General features: G+C 66.3%; 1 protein-coding gene across 1 annotated transcript; it reads left to right on the top strand.

Annotated features, from left to right (window-relative positions):
• Nucleotides 1-653: 653 nt before the first annotated feature.
• On the top strand, nucleotides 654-7870 carry LCN12 (lipocalin 12). Its single transcript, XM_032308427.1, has 8 exons — nucleotides 654-758; nucleotides 1634-2147; nucleotides 3889-3965; nucleotides 4567-4703; nucleotides 6250-6329; nucleotides 6431-6535; nucleotides 6732-6777; nucleotides 7427-7870. Exons 1-8 carry the CDS (start codon nucleotides 654-656, stop codon nucleotides 7770-7772), a joined length of 1410 nt encoding a protein of 469 aa, XP_032164318.1. The 3' UTR covers nucleotides 7773-7870.
• The last annotated feature ends 9242 nt before the right edge of the window (nucleotides 7871-17112 follow it).

Genomic DNA, 17112 nt, shown 5'->3' with positions numbered 1-17112 from the left:
AAGCTGGGCTCACACGTGGGACGGCTGCCCGCTCCTGGACGTTCGAGGTACAGAGCTCACCACTGACTGTGGGTGAGGCTGAGGGGGCGCCGGGCAGTGGGACCCCCCACTGGCCCCCATTTCCTCCCCGGGCTGCGAGGGAATAAGGGTGAGCAGCAGGCCATCCCAGGGGAAACGCAGGGACCACTCTGTCCCAGCTCTGCGTTCCCATGTGGCCCACTGGGACCAGGAGGACGGGCGGGTGTCCGCGGGGAGACCCAGCAGCAGCCTTGTAGGGGCTCCCTGTCTCCAGTGGGTGGCCGTGGACCATGCCCGACCCCGCAGACTGCACAGTGCCCACCCTCTGTCCCTTGCCATGGGCCTCCCAGAAAGGCGGATCTATAGGGCTGAGGAGAAGACAGCAAGGCAGCGGGCCATGGCTCCCAGGGCTTTGAGGGAAACCTTAGCCTCCCTACAGGCCCCAGAGAGCCACTGACCACCCCCGCTGGAGTCACCGCGCACCTGTACCGGGCCGGGCCGTGGCTCCGAGTCGGCAGAGTGTCCAGAGAGGCCCCTGCATGCCTGGCCCCACAGGCCCCAAACAAAATGAGGGCCTCTGCTCTGGGGTGTGGGGGGGTTCTGACATACCCCCCACTCAGGGATTCCGGGGAAGGATGCTTCGAGAAGGGCTGCAGGTCCACACGGCGGCACCAGAGACCCTCCCAAGTGACCACCGGGCTGAGGCCTCACAGCAGCCCAGTGTCCCTCTGGCTCCCCAGGCCTGTCCTTCTGGGTCTTGGGGGTGAGGGTGTGAGTTACTGTCGCCATGCATTTTATTTCCACAAAAAACGTTCAATGAACTCTAATTGTCACAAACTAGGTGAAGTAATTGTAGTTCTAACTGAACCGTTTTTATGCAAAAACATTGTGATTTGTGTTTTGCCTTTTAATTGTAATAGGTGATTTTTAACACCTCAGAAGGAAGAAAAGTACTTTTTCTGGAGAGAAAATGAGGGGGAGGGCGCTTGAGATGGAGCAGGGGTGGGGGGCGGAGGGGCAGAGGCGGCATCTTAAGGAGGCTGCACACGGAGCAGGGATCCCGACGCGGGCTCACTCCCACAGCCCAGAGATCATGACCTCGGCCCAAATCGAGCCAATGAGCCACGGAGGCGCCCCAAGAAAAATACCTCCTAAAAAGGGATACAAACTTGCCCTTAATTGGCAGGGGTGGTTGGGGGCCTCCGGGAAAGGAGGCTCCTGCCGCTGGAGCACTGTCCTGGGAGCCCTCCGGCCTCGGCAGGACACGAGGGGGCTGCGTCCCAGGCCCCCCGCGCCCAGGTCCCACAGGCAGGCGCGTCGTGGGCTGTCCCCGAACTGCCGGCCCTTCTCGCTGGGTGCCCGCGCTCTGCGCACACAGCAGCCCCAGTGGACAGGTGGGCCAGGACCCCTGCCTGTGGGGGCCGGGGCTGGACAGGGCCCGCCGCCCAGGGGACCCACCACCTCCCTCCGGCTCACGGCAGGACCGTCGCACGGGCTCGTTCCGCAGGGCCTGCTCCTGGCCAGCACTGCGCCCGCCCCCGGCTGAGGGCCTCAGCGGCCGCGCCGGACCCTCGGGGATGCCCTGAACCCAGCGCCCCTCCGCTCCCCGGTGCAGGTCGGTCCCCGTCCACCCGCTCGGCCTCGGCCCCGGGCGCTCGGGAGGGCGGGGCCAGCCCGCCCAGAGCACCGCGCCCGAGCTTGGGGCGAGCGAACAGGGGAGCCGCCGTGCTGGGGGGCGGCGGGGCTCCGGCTGCTGCTGTGCGGGAGGGGCGGCCCCGGGCGCGGCGAGCGCGCGGGAGGGTCCCGCGGAGGCCGGAGCGAGGGGACGCCAGGCAGCCGGCGGGGAAAGGGCTGCGGGGAGGCCAGGCCCGGCTCCCGGGAGGGTGGGCTGGGGGCGGCGTCCCGGCCCTCGCCGCGGCCACCCCGACTGGCTGTACCCGCGGCCCCGGCCGCCCTTCGGCGACGACGCGGGCACGCGGGCAGCCCCGCCACTGCCGGCCGCCCGGAGCCTTTGCACACGGCGCGGCGCGCCGCCGGCGTCACGTGCCCGCCCTCGCCCAATGGCAGGGACTGTGGGAGGAGCGCGGTTCGGCAAGTCCGCCTCCAGCCTGCAAGGCGCCCGGCGGACGGTAGGCGGCACCAGAGTCACCCAGCGCCGCGGGAGTCGCCGGGAGCCGAGTTCCCCGCTGGCCCCGGAGGCGTGGGCGGAGGGGGGGCCCTCCCGGGAGCGAGACCCGGGGTTGCTCTCCGGCGCGGGGGACCCGCCTGCCCTCCGCTGCGGCCGGGAGGGCGGGGGAGGGGTGTCCCGCCCCCAGTGTCCCCAGAGCGCCGGCGCAGAGGGGCCGGCCTGCCCGTGTTGAGCGGGTCGCACGTGGGGCCCGCGCGGCGGGAGGTGGGGCGCGGCGTTCAAAGCGTCCGGGGCCGGAGCCGCCACCCCAGCTTCTGCTGGACCGAGAGGCCTCCTGTGGGAGGTTCCGGGGAAATCGGTTCGCATGTCTCCTCTTCTGGGCCCGAGTCCCCCGGAGCAGCAGAGCCGCGAGCTCAAGGAACGGGGGCGGGGGGGGGGGGCTGCCCTGCGGGCTCGGGAGATGCTGGTGGACCCCTGCGCGTCCCCTGTCCTGGGGCCTGCAGCTGACCCGGAGAGGCCTTGATGGTCTCCCTGGCAATGGGAAACGCTCCCGGAGGAGGAAGCACCAGGCGGTCCACGCCCTTCCACGCAGTGTGAGGCTCTGGGACAGAGCCGGGCCCTGAAGCTCCTTGTCCTTGGGGGACCAGTGCTTTCTCCGTGTCCTGATTGGGTCCCCTCCTCAGGACAGACTGCTGGAAGCCAAGGGTGGGGGAGGGAAGGAGGTGGCCCAGGATGTGGAGACCTGGGGGGGAGGGGGGGAGACAAGGGGCAGCGCAGTGAGGGGGGGGGCAAGATGGCCCAGGTTGGGGCAGGAGGTGGCCTAGAATAGGGGGGAAACTGGGTGGGGGCAGGAGGTGGCCCAAGACATGAGGACCCAGGAGGTTAAGGGGGTAGCCTAGGACAGGGGTAACCTGTTTGGTAGGAGATGGCCCAAGACGGGAGACCTGGGTGGGGGCAAAAGTGGCCCAGGACAGGGGGGACCCAGGTGGGGGCAGGAGGTGGCCTGGGACAGGGGTTCACAGGTCAGGTACACATCCTTCCAGTCTCCTAGAGCCCAGCACCTACACATTTGACTACCTCTGGCTGTTTCTTCAGGATCTTTCTCTGGGGGTGGCCGAGCGGGCTACATGCCCAGAGCCCAGGCCCTCCTGCCCCCAGGCCAAGTGTGTGGGAGCCCCACGCCCACTAGACTGGGCTGCCTGCCCCCTGCCCTCACTCTGGCACAGGGGCCCCTGCAGTCACCCCTCAGTCATCCCGATCCGAGGGCTCTGGCTGCCTGCCCACCACCCCATTGTCTGGCGTCACTTTGAGCGGCCGTGACCCCTGCCCCTGGGGCCGGTAGGGCCCCTTGGTCTGTTGTTGCCCCACGCTTGGGTTCAGGGCGTGGGGAGCAGTGCGGGGGTGGCAGGCCTGGGCTCGGCACTCAGTGTTCCACAAGAACTTCGTGCCCCTGATCTTCGGGACTAAGAAAAGGTCAAGCTCCCTGTGTGGGATGGAACGTTCTGCCCTCCACCTGGTGGCAGGAAGGCTCCTGAGGCAGGGCCCGGACAGGGAGGCACCGCAGGCGTGGGGCACTGGGAAGGGGTTCCAAAGAGGGTTGGAGCTGGGGGACTTCGGACTCAGAAAGCGAGGTGCAGAGACATCCCTGGGAGCTAGTGGACCCAGCAAGCACCCCCAGCCCCTCCATTTTCTGCCTGTCTCCTTGGGCTGGGACCCAGATGCCCCCCGTCTTTGGCGGGCAGGATCTCAAGAGGGCCCCGCCCCTGCCCAGTCTGCCGCCAAGCCCTCTGCGGCCACCTCTTCTGCCAGTTCTGAGAAGGTACGCGAAAGGGGCACGCCTCTGGGGAGGGGCACCTGTGGAGGGGCCCATAAGGAGGGGAGGGTCTGAGTCGGCAGCCACAGGCCCACTTGCTTCCCCCCGTCCCTCCTGGGATGGGGCCTTGTTGTGCCCTGTGGGCAGTGCTCGCCCTGCTAAAAGGCCTGAAGGGCCAGACCTCAAACACCCAGCCAGGCATTCCCTCCGTGTTACGGAACTTCCAGGAAGACCAGGTCTGGGGGCTTGAAGGGAGGGGAGAAAGTCAGCCGGCGTCCAAGTGCAGGGAGCAAGGAGGGCCATGGTGGCGGGGAAGGCACCGTCCCGGGAGCCCAGCCGGGCCTCAGATCCGCCCACAGAGATTCCTGACGTCCAACAGAAAAGGTCCCTGGACAGCTGGACAGGCCTTCCTGGGCCAGCTGTTCCCTCCTGTAACCCTGGCTAGTCCCTGTGCGGTGGGAACATCTCCATCAACTAAGGCCTGAGAATGCCAGGCGCTGCGCGAGTTCACCCCAGCCCTGCCGGTGTCATCGGTGCTCATGGGGAGCCACCGCCTGGTGAGGGCCCCTGGGCTGTCCTGGGCTCTGCCTACCTCAGATTCCCACAGTTCCAGGGGGAATGGTTTGTGGTCGGCCTAGCGGGCAGCACCCACAGGAAGATGGACAGATTCCTGCTGAACCCATTCACTGCAGTGTTCGAGCAAAATAAGAACAGCCGCCTTGAAGTGTCGTATGCCATGATCCGGTGAGTGAGGATCCCTGGCCAGTACCCCTGAAACCTACTGGCTTCATGGCTCGAGGCCAGCATGGGCCCCAGTGCCCTGGTTCAACAAAGGCAGCCAGTGACCTAAGCCAGCTCTGGGGCACACACAAAAGAGGGGTGCGTTTACTGGATCACAGACTCAGAAGAGCCTCGAGGGCTTATGGAGTTCAGGTACAGCTGGATCCAGGAGTTCAAACAGTGTGATCAGGGCCCCTTCAGCCCCTCCCTCTCTCTCCCTCAGCTCTGTCTGTCCCAGAGCTCTGTTTGGGAAAGTTCTCACCTCGCAGGGATAAAACATTAGCCTGGGCTGATGGCCCTCTGAGGGCTCCCAATTCCAAAAAAGAGAGAGCATCCTGGTCAGCCTGGCAACGGCCTCTGACCAGGTTTTCTGGAGTCACGTGATCCTCCTGAACCTGTTGCTGCATCCAGGGTGACAGGGGCTCTGGCTGGTCTGTCCGAAAGAAGTGCCTCCCCCCTGGTTGGGAAGAAGCGGGAGTCTTGATGGACGGCCCCTGGGAATGAGATGAGGGTGGTGCCGTCCCCCTTTGGGGCCACCGGTGCCGTGAGGGCTTCTTTACCCTCACCACATCTTCAGCAGGCCTGGCAGGCTTCCTTGCCCACCTGCCTGGCTACACGGGAGAGAGGGTCTGGGAACCTCTCTGGTTAGGGCTCTTTGGGTCTGAGTAATATGAAACAGGGACCGTAAGCGAGGCGGGTCTCTCACGCCGACCAAGGTAGGTCCTAGAGCTGAGAGCCTCCTCTGAGGGTCTCCCTTGGCCCCTGCCCCAGCCTGCCAGCTGCACGGGCCCCGCCACCCCAGAACGCCCCATTGTAGCATCTCAGATTCCTGGGGGCACCTGACTGGCCTGGCTCCTGTCAGAGGTTGATTAGAGGGGAGGAGGGGACAGAGCACCCAGTGCAAGTGCAGGAGGACCGAGAAGGCTTTGGGGCAACCCCCCTCCCCCACCGGCAGGCCGGACTGTACTTGGTTGCTTCTCAAAACAGGTGTGTCACCCGGAGAGGCCCCTGCACGGCGGGAGGGCCTCCTGGAGCCCGAGCTGGGGGGCCTACCCGGCCGGCCCGGCTTCTCCCCATCTGGCTCAGCGACGTCTGGGGCTGCCGGCTAGGGGCGCCAGTCGCGATGCCCACCGGGCCCACTCAGGACTCCCGAAGGGGACCCTGCAACCAGAAACACCTTTCTGTCGCCATCGCACATACACAGACATTAGGGGCCCAGCCAGGCTGGGAAGGAGCGGCCAGTGGGTGGGCGCGCAGAGGCTCCAAGGGGACGTGTGACGGCAAGGGAGAGCCCACACCGCGTCCTCCAGGAGGCACAGCCTCCCTGGGGAGGGCGGCAAAGCTTCCTGTGTGGGGCCGCGCCCGTGGCTTCCGACAGATGTCTCCTCCAGGTGCACAACTGAGATATGGCGGGGACCGGCTTCGGGGCCCTCCCCTGAGGGAGAGAAGGAAACCAGAAGTCTGGCCAGCTTCCAGAACCTTCTTCTTGTGTTCTCCCCCGCTCCCGCAGGGGCCGCCGCTGTGTCTCCTGGTCCTACGTGCTGATTCCGGCAGCAAAGCCCGGGGGGTTCTCGGTGGACAGCAGGGAGGGTGAGAGGGTGACCGCGGGAGGCAGGGGGGTGGCCTGGGGAGGGCGCCCAGGCAGGGCAAGGGCCTCGTGCTGCGGCGTTACCTCCCCTGTGTCCCGGCAGAGCCCGAGGAGGTCCAGGTGTACGACACTGACTACAGCGTGTTCGCTCTGATGCTGTTCAGAAGACAGTCCGGCGGCCAGAGCGTCCTCAGGGTCACCCTGCTATGTGAGGCCCGCCCGGCGCCCGAGGTCCAGCGGGTGGGGGTGGAGAGAAGGGAGGGCGGGGGGGGGGGTGGAGTGCAGGGGTCCGGCACCGCCAGAGCAACAGCCACGGCTAAAGGCCGCGCCGCTGTCCCCCGGCCCCAGGCAGGGTGTGGGTGATCCAGACGGCGGTGCTGGACAAGTTTGTCTGCCTGCTGCAGGCGCTGGGCCTGTCGGACGACAACGTCGTCTTCCCGGACCTGACAGGTAACGGGCCCTCGGGCAGCCGCAGGGGTCTGCACCCAGCACGGGCCGCCCATGGCCCTCGAGAGCCCTATGGGAGCCCATGGGGGCGTGTGGCCTGCGTGCAGGGTCTACCTGCGGGGTCCTGAGCTCAAAGGAGGTTTCTCACAACTCCTTGGTGTCTGCCCCCACCCGGGGTCCCCCTGTCCCGGGCCGCCCCCCGCCCCTGCCCGGGGTCCCGCATCCTGGGCCCCCTCCTGTCATTCCAGGAGCATTTCCCACGTCCGGCCCTTCCCACGTGTGTGACCGCATGTAAAGCACAGGCACACAGGCAGACACGCGGTGCTGACGCGGGCACACGCCCTGCTTACACACGCGTGCGTGCACGTGTGCACACCCAGGGACACAGCGTTCACAAGCACGAGCCTGGGAGGGCCCCGCCGCACCTCTGCAGCGAGCCTGGGGGCTGGGGGCAGGGTGGCACCCTGGAGTATCTGTCCCTCCGTCCCTGGCCAGCCTCCCGCACCAGAGCCTTCTCCCCGGCAGCTGCGGGCCCCCTCCCGCCCTTGGCCCCGGCGCCTCTCCCCTCCCCGGAGCTGCGGGCTCTCATGCCACCTCCAGCTCTGTCCCGGCTCTGCTCCTCCTGCATCTGAGCCTCTGTCTCTCCCGTCAGAGTGGTCACCCCAGCCGGGAACCTGCTGAAGGTGGACGCGGCTCCCCCACGGCAATGCCTCTCCCTGCTCGCAGCGAGGAATAAAGGCTCTGTGTCGGGGTCCAGCCGTGTGAGCCACCGTGACCTTGGGGGGGAAGTGCGAGTAGGGGCGGGCCCTCCGAGCGCACTCATGCCCACCCCTGCCCACCAGGCCCGTCCGCAGCCTCCAGTCTCCTCGGGAGTGTGTCACTGCGGGTCACTGCGGGTCCCCTCCGTCCTGCCCGCGTGGCCCCCAGAGACACGAGTTCATAGACCTCCCCACCTCCCCAGTCCCCAGAGCCTCCCCAGTCCCCAGGAACTGCCATGAGGGGTGCAGCGGGGGGGCCCGGAAGAGGAGCAGCGTAGACACAGCTGCCCCGGCCTGGAGGGCGGGGGAGGGCTGGGCAGAGAGGTTTGGCTTCCTGTTGTGGGGGGCCAGCCGGACCCCCACCGGGTATAGGGATCCTTCAGGTGCAGAGAGCCCTAACCCAGGACCCCAACCGTCTGTGCACATCTGAGAGGCAGCTGCCCTGTCCCAGATAGGACCAGTCTCCGCCCCGCCCCGCCCCACCATCCTGGCCCCATGGAGCTCCAAGCAGGGGGCAGCAGGCCAAGCCCAGGGCCTGTGGGGAAGCTGATCCCACCAGAGAGCAAGGAACATGGGGACCTCTCACTCCGTGCCAGACTGCATTTCTTTGGCCTGAGTGCCCCCCCCCCCCCCGCCCACCTGGTCTGGCCCTGTTCTTCCCTCAGGGCAGAGTCAGCAGAAGGGGTGAAAGCAGGTGGGCTGGCCCTGGCCCTGGGCCAGTCTTTGTCCCTCTGGCGGCCACCTGGCCTGTCAGCTTCAGCCCTGGGTGGCAGGAGGGGCCCTTCCCCGTGGTCTGGGTCACACCTTCCTCCCAGCCTTTTCCGTGGAGGCCACACAAAGCCCTGTACTGTGACAGTGACATCCATGAGCCGCCTAGGGCTTCCCCTGGTCCTGGGAGCACAGAGCTGCCTCCCAGAGGAGCGTTCCAGGCCCCAGATGGGCCCCGGAGATCTGGGACGGGGGGAAGCCCGCTGCCCCAGCGTCCTGACGGAGAGGTCTCCTTTAGCCCTTCTCCAGCCGTAGCCCGTCCCGCTGGTGTCCCCCCAACCCACGGCGCGCCCTCCCTGGGCCCACGGGCAGGTGTCCCACCGAGCCCACCTGCCGGCGGAGAGCTGGCCAGTATGGCTGGGGCAGACAGGGCCGGGAGCTCAGGCCGGAGAGGAGGGGCCACGGCTGGGCAGAGGGGAATGGGCAGGGCTACAGCCAGGGAAACAGACCCCTGCACGCAACCCTAGTCTTCACTTCCTGCGGAAGGAGAAAAGGTGCCTTGTGTACTAGTCCGGAGGGCACGTCATGATTTTGAGCGACTCAGGACCCCCGGGCTCTTCCCTCAGCCCTGCCTGCGGGCCTGGGTCCCTGGGGTGTCCCCATTCCTCAGTGACACACAGGACTTAGGACCCTGGAGGATGCCTGCGACCACCCCCGGCCCTTGTCCCAGCCCTGTCATTGGAGGGCAGGTGTCCCTCTCCCCACTCCTGAGAGGCTGTGGTGTGGGTCCCAGCAGGCCCCGTGGCCGAACGTGGTTCTCTACAGGGTCAGTGCAGCTGCGGGCGGAGCGTTGCCACAGCTGCCCAGGACACCCCCACGACGGCCCCCAGCCCCACAGCTTCTCTCTGAGCTGGTGAGAGCAGGTGTGCTGTCCAGCAGGACGTCCAACCCCACGTTCTGGGCGGCACGAGTACCAGCCTGTCCCTAGGAGTGGTCAGTGCTGTGGGAACCTCCCCATTCTGGCCTAGACAGGCAGAAACCCTGTAAAGTGGGAAAGGCTTGGACCCTGGGGCCAAGGACACAGCTGGGTCCAGCTGCCCCAGGCTCCCAGGCTCCTCCGGTCCCCAGGCGGGGGCTGCCCGGTGCTGGCACCTGCCGCCAGGGGACCACCTCCCAGTTCCTGCCCCTGCTTGCGTCCCAGTCCCCCGGGGAGGCTCAGTCTGCCATTTCTCTCAGCCAAGCCCCCCCAGCAGGTCCGCGGGTGCTGCCGCCATGGGACAGGCAGGGCAGGCGTGGGGGAGGGCCATGGGTTGTGTCCCCGTCCCCCGAGGTGGGGCCAGGTGGACATCGTTGAGCCCAGCTGAGCCACGCGTGGTGTTTGAGGGGACTCTGGGTCCGGGACCCCGTGGGCTCATGTCACTCTGCTTGCGTCCCAGCTGCTATGGTCTCGAGGGTGGCAAGGTGGACAGACAGGACTGTGTCTGGACAGACTGAGAGACTGGCCTGCTGCTGGGGAGCCCTCCCCAGCCTCTGGGGCTCCCTTCCAGGGAGAGTAGCCCCCCAGAAGGGACGGCCGGCAAGGCCAAGCGACCCTTTGGGGCCCCACGTCTGCACCTGAGCCTGCTGGGTGCTTGACCTTCATGGTGGGGACCCGCCAGGGCAGCAGGGGCAGAAGGGACATTTGGACAGCTCTGGGAGAGGGCAGATGTGGACTCCAGCCACCGTGGGACCAGCCTGGGCGCAGGGAGGCTGGGCACCGGCGGGGCCGCCAGACGGCAAGCTGGGTCCCCTCGTCTGAAGACAAGTGCTGTCGCCCACCTGTTGGACTCATTTCTTTATGACATCATTTTCTCTCTTTATTAACTTGCAAATCTCACTTTTTGGGGTTTTTAAACCCTCTTTAAGTACCCACTTCTGAGGCATCAGTGCGTTCACCCTTGTGCAGCCGTCCTCCTGTCCGTCCCCAGAGCTCGTCCGTCTTCCCGGGCTGGACTCTGTCCCTGTAAACCCTGCGCCCGGCGCCCCCGCCACACGTCTGTGTCCGACTCCTCCGGCCTCCTGGGTGTCTCCGCTCACGACACACAACCGGTCCGTCCGCGCCGGGCTGACCGCACTCGGCACCGCGTGCTCCAGCTCCGCCCACGTGGCCGCGGGGCCGGGATCCCCTCTTTAAGGGGGAGTCACGGTCCGAGGTGTGGCCGGGCCGCGTCCTGCTCACCCGTGGGCCTGTCGGTAGCCGCTCGGGCCGCTCCGGTCCCTCGGCTCTTGTGAACACGAGAGTTCAGATGCGCCTCCGCGACCTTTGGTTTTGAGAGGACAGAGGCGGAGGCAGAGTGTTAAGCCGACACCACACTCCGCGCAGAGCCCGGCTCCGTCCCACGCCTCTGAGATCCTGTCCTGAGCCGAAACACAGTCGGACACTTAACCGCCGGAGCCCCCCACGTGCCCCTGCTGCCCGCCGAGATTTTGCTCTATTCCTGTCCTGTGTTTTAATTCTGTGTTTTCCACCCGCAAGACGTGTTGAGGGTGACGCAGACCACGGTCCCCAGAGCCTGTGGTGCCCGCGCGTGGCCCTGCTCTGCCGTCCCTCCTGCTCAGTCCTGCCCCGTGTCTGTGTTTCACTGCACACGCGCTGGTGACTACTTCAGGTTTTGTCTGAAAAGTCCTTATTTAGACCTTATTTCTAAAATACGAACTGAGGGGGCACCTGGGGGCTCCTTCGGTGCCGCGTCTGCCTTCAGCTCAGGTCGCGGTCTCGGGGTCCCAGGATGGAGTCCCCGGTTCCGTTTGGTTCGGTCTCCCTGCTCGGCGGGGTCTGCCTCTCCCGCGGGCACCACCCCCCCCCGCTTGTGCTCTCTTTCTCTCTCAAGTAAATAATCTCCACAAAAACAAAAATACAGTCTGGGCTCAGATCTGAAGTCCCGGGGACGGACATGACTTCGCCCGCTGCTCTGAAGAGTCGGGACCACGCGGACACCTGTGTAAACACAGCCCCGTGTGATGCAGAACATTCCAGCATCCCAGAGAGCTCCTGGGTGACCACGTGCAACCGGCCCCCTCCACCTCTGCCCCGGCGGCCACGGGTCGGATTCCAACTCCGCGAAGGAGTTGGGCCTGATGAGGGATCGCACAGCGTGGTCTCTCGCGTCCCCTCCGGGCCACCTACCCCAGGCCACTCCCAGGTCAGGCGACGGCCAAGGGCACTTCTTCTTCTTGCTTTTCTCAGCAGGCCCAGCATGGAGCCCAGCACAGGGCCTGGATTCATGACCCTGAGATCAAGACCTGAGCTGAGATCAAAGTCAGGACTCAAGTGACTGAGCCCCCAGGCGCCCCCATTCAGGTCCTGACGCGCCCGCCCCGCTCGCAGGTTCTGCCGGGGGAGAAAGCCGCGCTGCCGCCACCGAGAGAGGCCAGGGCGGGGCGCCGGGGGCTCTGTGGGCCGAGGGCCTGACTCTTGGCTTCGGCGCGGGGCCCGATCTCAGGGTGGTGAGGTCGAGCCCCGCATCGGGGTCCGGGCTCAGCGGGGCGTGCGCCGTGCCCTCTGCTCCTGCCTCCGGCTCGGCTCTTCCGCTCTGCTCTCAGACGAACAAATCTAAATCCTTTTTAAAAAGGGGGTGGCCTATAAGGAAAACCCTAAAGGAAGTGCTTCAGGGCTGGATGAAGGGCCCAGACTGAGGCCGGAGTCCCAGCGGCCGGCCACCAGCAGGCGGGTCCCCTGAGGCTCAGCCCTGGCCCGGAGAACAGCCTCCACGTGGAGGGCATTGAAGGTATCGACTCAGAGTGCGTCCACGCACTTTGCCAAATTGAAGCTGTAATATGGGCCACAGCCGCTAACATATGTACGTGCCCCTACACGTGCACACACACACGTGCACACACACACGTGCCCCCGCAATGCCCCACGTTAATAGAAGTGAAATGATGAATTGATGAAAACCAAAAGAGGCATCAAGAAGGTGAGAACAGGGGCGCCCGGGGGGCTCCGTGGGTGAAGCGTCTGCCTTCGGCTCAGGTCATGATCCAGGGTCCGGGGATGGAGCCCGCATCGGGCTCCCTGCTCGGCGGGAGGCTGCTTCTCCCTCTCCTGCTCTCCCTGCTCGTGATCCCCGTCTCGCTGTCTCTCTCTCTCTGTCAAATAAATAAAATCTTAAAAAAAAAAAAAAGAAAGAAAGAAATCCTGGTTATTTCATAATGAAGTAGGTTGAACCCATCACGAACATACGAGATTTCTAAATTCGTGTGCGACAATAATCCGGCCGTGGAGTAACCGCAGCAGAAACGGAAGCACGAGGCGGGAGACAGCGCGGCCGTCGCTGCCGGAGAGGCCCACACGCCTCCCTTAGTAAACAGCAGTCCGCTCCGGGGGCCTGGAGTGCGGGCGGGCACGGGGGCCCGGGCCCAGCCACAGGGCAAGGCTCGGGGGGCATCACGGAGCAGAGAGCTTGGGAGCCGGGCAGCAGGGTTAGGACATTTTCAGGTCCCGCAGGGATGGGGGCCGTGTGGCGGGAAGCCCAGGCTGGGCTCGTCCCAGAACACTGGCCCAGGACAGGGTGGCCGTGGGCCCTGGGAGAGTTGCTGGCTGGACCGTGCAGCTGGCCCCGGCTCTGGGCCCTGTGCCTGCTGGGGCAAGTCTCTTGATCCTGCCCGGGAGCCCTGGTATCATCTGGGCCTGCTGTGCCTGGAGCAGCCCCCCAGGGTCTTCCGGAACGACCTGTTTCCTGGAGGAGGAAGGGAGGGAGTAGGTGGACGGGGGGTCCGTGTACAGTGTGGGATCCCGCACCTGTGGGTGCAGAGCTGGCTGCAGCCCTTCCCACCCCGCTCCCGCCTGTCTAGGCCCCGAGGTCCTGTGCCTGCTCTCGGCCCTGCACCCCCCCACTGTGAGTGACTTGGGCCTGGTTCCCCGCGGGTCCCCTCATGGGCGCCCCCGTGCGCGTGCCCACAAAGTGTAGGAGTTGCTGCCACACACGGGATCGTGAGTGCTGCCGGGCCGCGCCGTCGGGGTGCGGCAGGGCGGTGCCGGGGCAGCAGGCCTTGGGAGGAATTCCTTTGTTCATTCTGGCGTGTGGGGAAGAATGGGGGCCTCCTTCCGGGGTGTCCACGTTTCTGTGTGTCTGGGAACCTCTGCTGGGAAGAGAGGGGGGTGCAGCTTGGGGGGGGGCTCTGTGAGGGGGCAAGTTCCCAGGAACAGGGGCTGGAGGAGGCCTCCAGGACCAAGCTGCCCCCTCCACGGGGCCCTCTGACAGCAGTGGGGCCGAAGGGGTTAGAGCCCAGCTTGGAGGGGAAATTCGGTGCTGGGGGGCCACACGCCCCCAGCCCGCCCCCACACGAGCTGACTGGGAGCTGCAGGAAGGCACAGACCCTGGGAGTGCGAGGAGTCTCACCAGCCTTCCCTGCCCAGCACCCAGAGCGCCCGCATGGTCACACCCCTTCCTTCCTCAGGACTGGGCTCACTGGAGAAGGCTTTTGAAGCCAGAGTGCTCGCGGCCAGAGCTCTGTCTGCACCGTCCCAGGGCTGGGTGCCAGCGTGTCCAGCATCACCCACTCCCCGCGGTCTCCTGGAAGACCCAGGGGTCTTCTCCAGGCGGCCGTCCGGAGACCACTTCTGATGTCCCCCCGGCAGACTGGAAATGGGAGTGGGGCTTGGGAAGGGGAGCTGTTGGTTCTGCCTCCCTGGGAACATCCTGGGGACACTGTGACCCGAGGAACATAAGTGGGGGTCTGACCGCACACCCGCCTTCCCTGGTGAGCTAACTAAGGTTCCTAGGCTATTGGGGGTGGCACTGAAACACCATCTCTACCACATGTAGGCACACGGGCACCCACACACACGTGTGTGCACACGCAACACATGCATACATGTTACACACGTGCACATACACACGGATACACATGCATACACACGTGCACATAGGCACATGTGCAGACACATGCACCGGCACAGGTGGGCACACGCGGGCACACGGGCACACACGCACAGATACCCACATGCACGCGGGCACACGCGGGCACACACGCACAGATACCCACATGCACGCGGGCACACGCGGGCACGCGGGCACACACGCACAGGAGCACATTCCATCCCTCTGTTCTGAAACATCTCTTCTGTGTCTCGTCTGGAAGCTCTCCCCGTGGGACGTGCAGCCTGTATCAGGCAGGAATGCTCTGGCAGGAAGCTGTTTTGTTTTGAAGGAAGTTATTTTATTTCTTGGGTTTGTGTGGATTAACTGGGAGTTGGGTTTTTTCCACTGTCTCAGCTGCCAGCCCTCTGAGACCCTGGGCAGCCAATGTCCCTGGAGCATCTGTGCACGTCAGCAGGGTTCCCTGGCTCTGTCCCCACTGAGGAGGGCCATAAGCTGCTCCTGGGGCTGGTGGCCGGGGAGCTGGGGGGAGCCTGAGGCTGTCCCTGGGAGCGGACTCCTCTCCTGGGGTTCAGGGTGGAGGATACGGCACCCTGCCCCTGGGGTCTTCACCCGCATCTGTGGGGCCTGCTTTGGGCCTCACCTCCCAGAAAGCCCTCAGGGACTGAGGGGCAGCTGGTGAATGGGGCCCTTGAGCGTGGCGTCCACCACTCTCTGGTCCCCACTGGCCTCGCGGGGCCAGCGCTGGAAGACGCTGCAGGGCTGCTCCGGTTGCAGGGGGCTGCCCCAGTGTGGGGCCACGGTCGCCCAAGAGGGTCCCGCTGGGAGCCATCTGGGGATGGCCAAGTCCGTGCGCTCTCAGGGCTGCAGGGAGGGGCGGAGAGGGGCCAGGACAGAGCCTGGGCACGGGCACAGGAGGGGAGGGTGCAGCCCTCTCCCTCATGGCCGGGTGCTGGTTTGCGGGGCTCAGAGCCCTGACCCCGCAGACCTCTTTACTTCCGGGGGGGTGCGTACAGTGAGGCAAGGGCACCGCACCCCACACCGAGGTAGAGGCTGGGGACTGAGTCCGGGAGGAGGGCAGGAGGAACCCTGTCCGGGCAGAGATGAAGGTCTCCCTCCTGGGCCGGCAGAGGTGCCGGCCCTGCTGTCCTCACACGGGGACCACGACCTTGAAGCCGTGGTCTGCCTTCACCTCCTAAGTGCTGGGAGGACATCGTGACCTTCCCGCTTGCCTCCCCATGGGTGCTGGGGATGGGCAGAGCCCACGCTGCCCTGGGAAGCCCGGGAGCCGCCTCCCCGCAGCACTGACGACCAGCGAGGGCTGGAGGCTGGGGAGGCTGTCCTGGGCCCGACACCGACAGGTGACCGTGGCCGTAGCTGGCCTCTCTCCGTAGTGTCCGCCCTGGGCCGCGGAAACAGCGGGAGACCGTTCGAGGGCTTGGCACGAGCCTGGGTCTGGGCCTGCGGGGCCTCACCCGCAAGGCACCCATCCCCCGGCCTGCGGGGCACGTGAGGCTGCCGCCTTCCAGAAGCCTCTCCTTACGAGCCCCTCAGCAGCTGCCCACCCAGCGTGATGTGATTCGCCCCTTCCCAGATCCGAGGAGAAGCCCAAGGACCCCGCCTCCTCCCCACCCGGCAAAGCTCTTCCCCTGGTCTGGCCGGACTCGGGCAGGACGGCTGCCCCACACGTGCCCCTCAGGGTGTCCACGCCCCCTTCCAGATCCTTCCAGACCGAAACCCCAACAGCCAGTGGCGTGACAAGGCGCAGCACTGCCGGAGACCTGGAGCAGAGCCCCCGGGCCCAGACCACAGCCCCGCCAACCCCGCCCCGCGTGGGGTCCCGGGCTCAATCTGGGCAGTGCGGCCTCTAGTCCCACTTGCCTCCCAGCCTCACCCCTCCCAACCCATCCCAACCGCTCTTCTGGCTCTGGGCTCATCCAAGGCTGAACCTCCCTGCCCCGTGGCCAGGCGAAGTCCCAGGCACGGCTGTCCTGGCCGCTCTGGGACAGCTGGGCTCCGCGACCGGTGCTCCCACACGGGAAAGGACAAGCCTCTGTCTGGGAGTGGGCACCAGAAGCCAGACTCCAGGACATGCCGCCTGTGACCTCCCTTCCTCTGACCCCAGCGGCCAGCCTCCCCTGGGCCCCTTCATGGTTCCAGCCGCCCCTTCCCTGTCCTCATTTTTCCCCTGTCTGCAACCTCAGCTCTCCTGGCTCCGGCCCCCGGGGCACAGCCACCGTGGGGCCCCGCCCCTGCAGCCACAGCCCGCGCTGCCTCCTTTCCACCTCTCACTCCCTTCCTGCGTCCGCTCAGCCAAGACAGCGGACATTCCCAGCCTCCTGACCCCCGGCCCCTGCAGACCCACGACCGCCCTCTCTAACTCTGGGGGTGGGAGGCCCCCCACAGTGTCCCTTCTCTTTGCCACTAGAGCAGGCCCGACCTGGGTCCCTTGGCCCCAGGACATTCCTTCCCACGTGCCCCCCGGGACAGCCAGTCCTCACCCCAGGCCCACCTCCGCCCCGGGGTGGGAGCCCAGCTGGCCCCTGGACAGGGCAGGGGTGTGCAGACGCGAGATCTCCAGCAGAACCGGGCCAGAAGGCGGGACACCCCCTTGGGAGGGCAGGTGCGTGGAAGGGAGGCAGGGTCAGCCCTGGCGAAGGCCGGTCCCGCCCGCCCGCTGGAGACCGCGGCCAGAGTAACTTCCAGGCCCGAGACCAGCGGCTGTCAGACGGGGCTGCTGCTTTCCTTCGAGCGAGTGTCTTCCCACTGCCCAACAAGGCCTTGCTGTGCCCTGTCCCCCGAGGCGCTTCTGTCCCCACACTCCTCCCCCAACAGAAATGAACGCTTGGTGCCAGGAGGAGCCAGCTCGCCTGCCCGGTGACCCGCGGGGTGGGCGAGGGTGGCAGGCCAGGCCGCAGCTGGCTCCCAGAGCACAGGTTCTAGCCCGGGTGGGAGCGGGGCGTCCTCGCCTCTCACTTAACCCTGAGGCCCCTCGCCCGGAGGGCCGGCCG

Source organism: Mustela erminea, chromosome 12, assembly GCF_009829155.1.
Source record: "Mustela erminea isolate mMusErm1 chromosome 12, mMusErm1.Pri, whole genome shotgun sequence".
Classification (NCBI taxonomy): domain Eukaryota; kingdom Metazoa; phylum Chordata; class Mammalia; order Carnivora; family Mustelidae; genus Mustela; species Mustela erminea.
The sequence above is the reverse complement of the archived record's forward strand: the minus strand, read 5'-3'. Positions and strand labels throughout refer to the sequence as shown.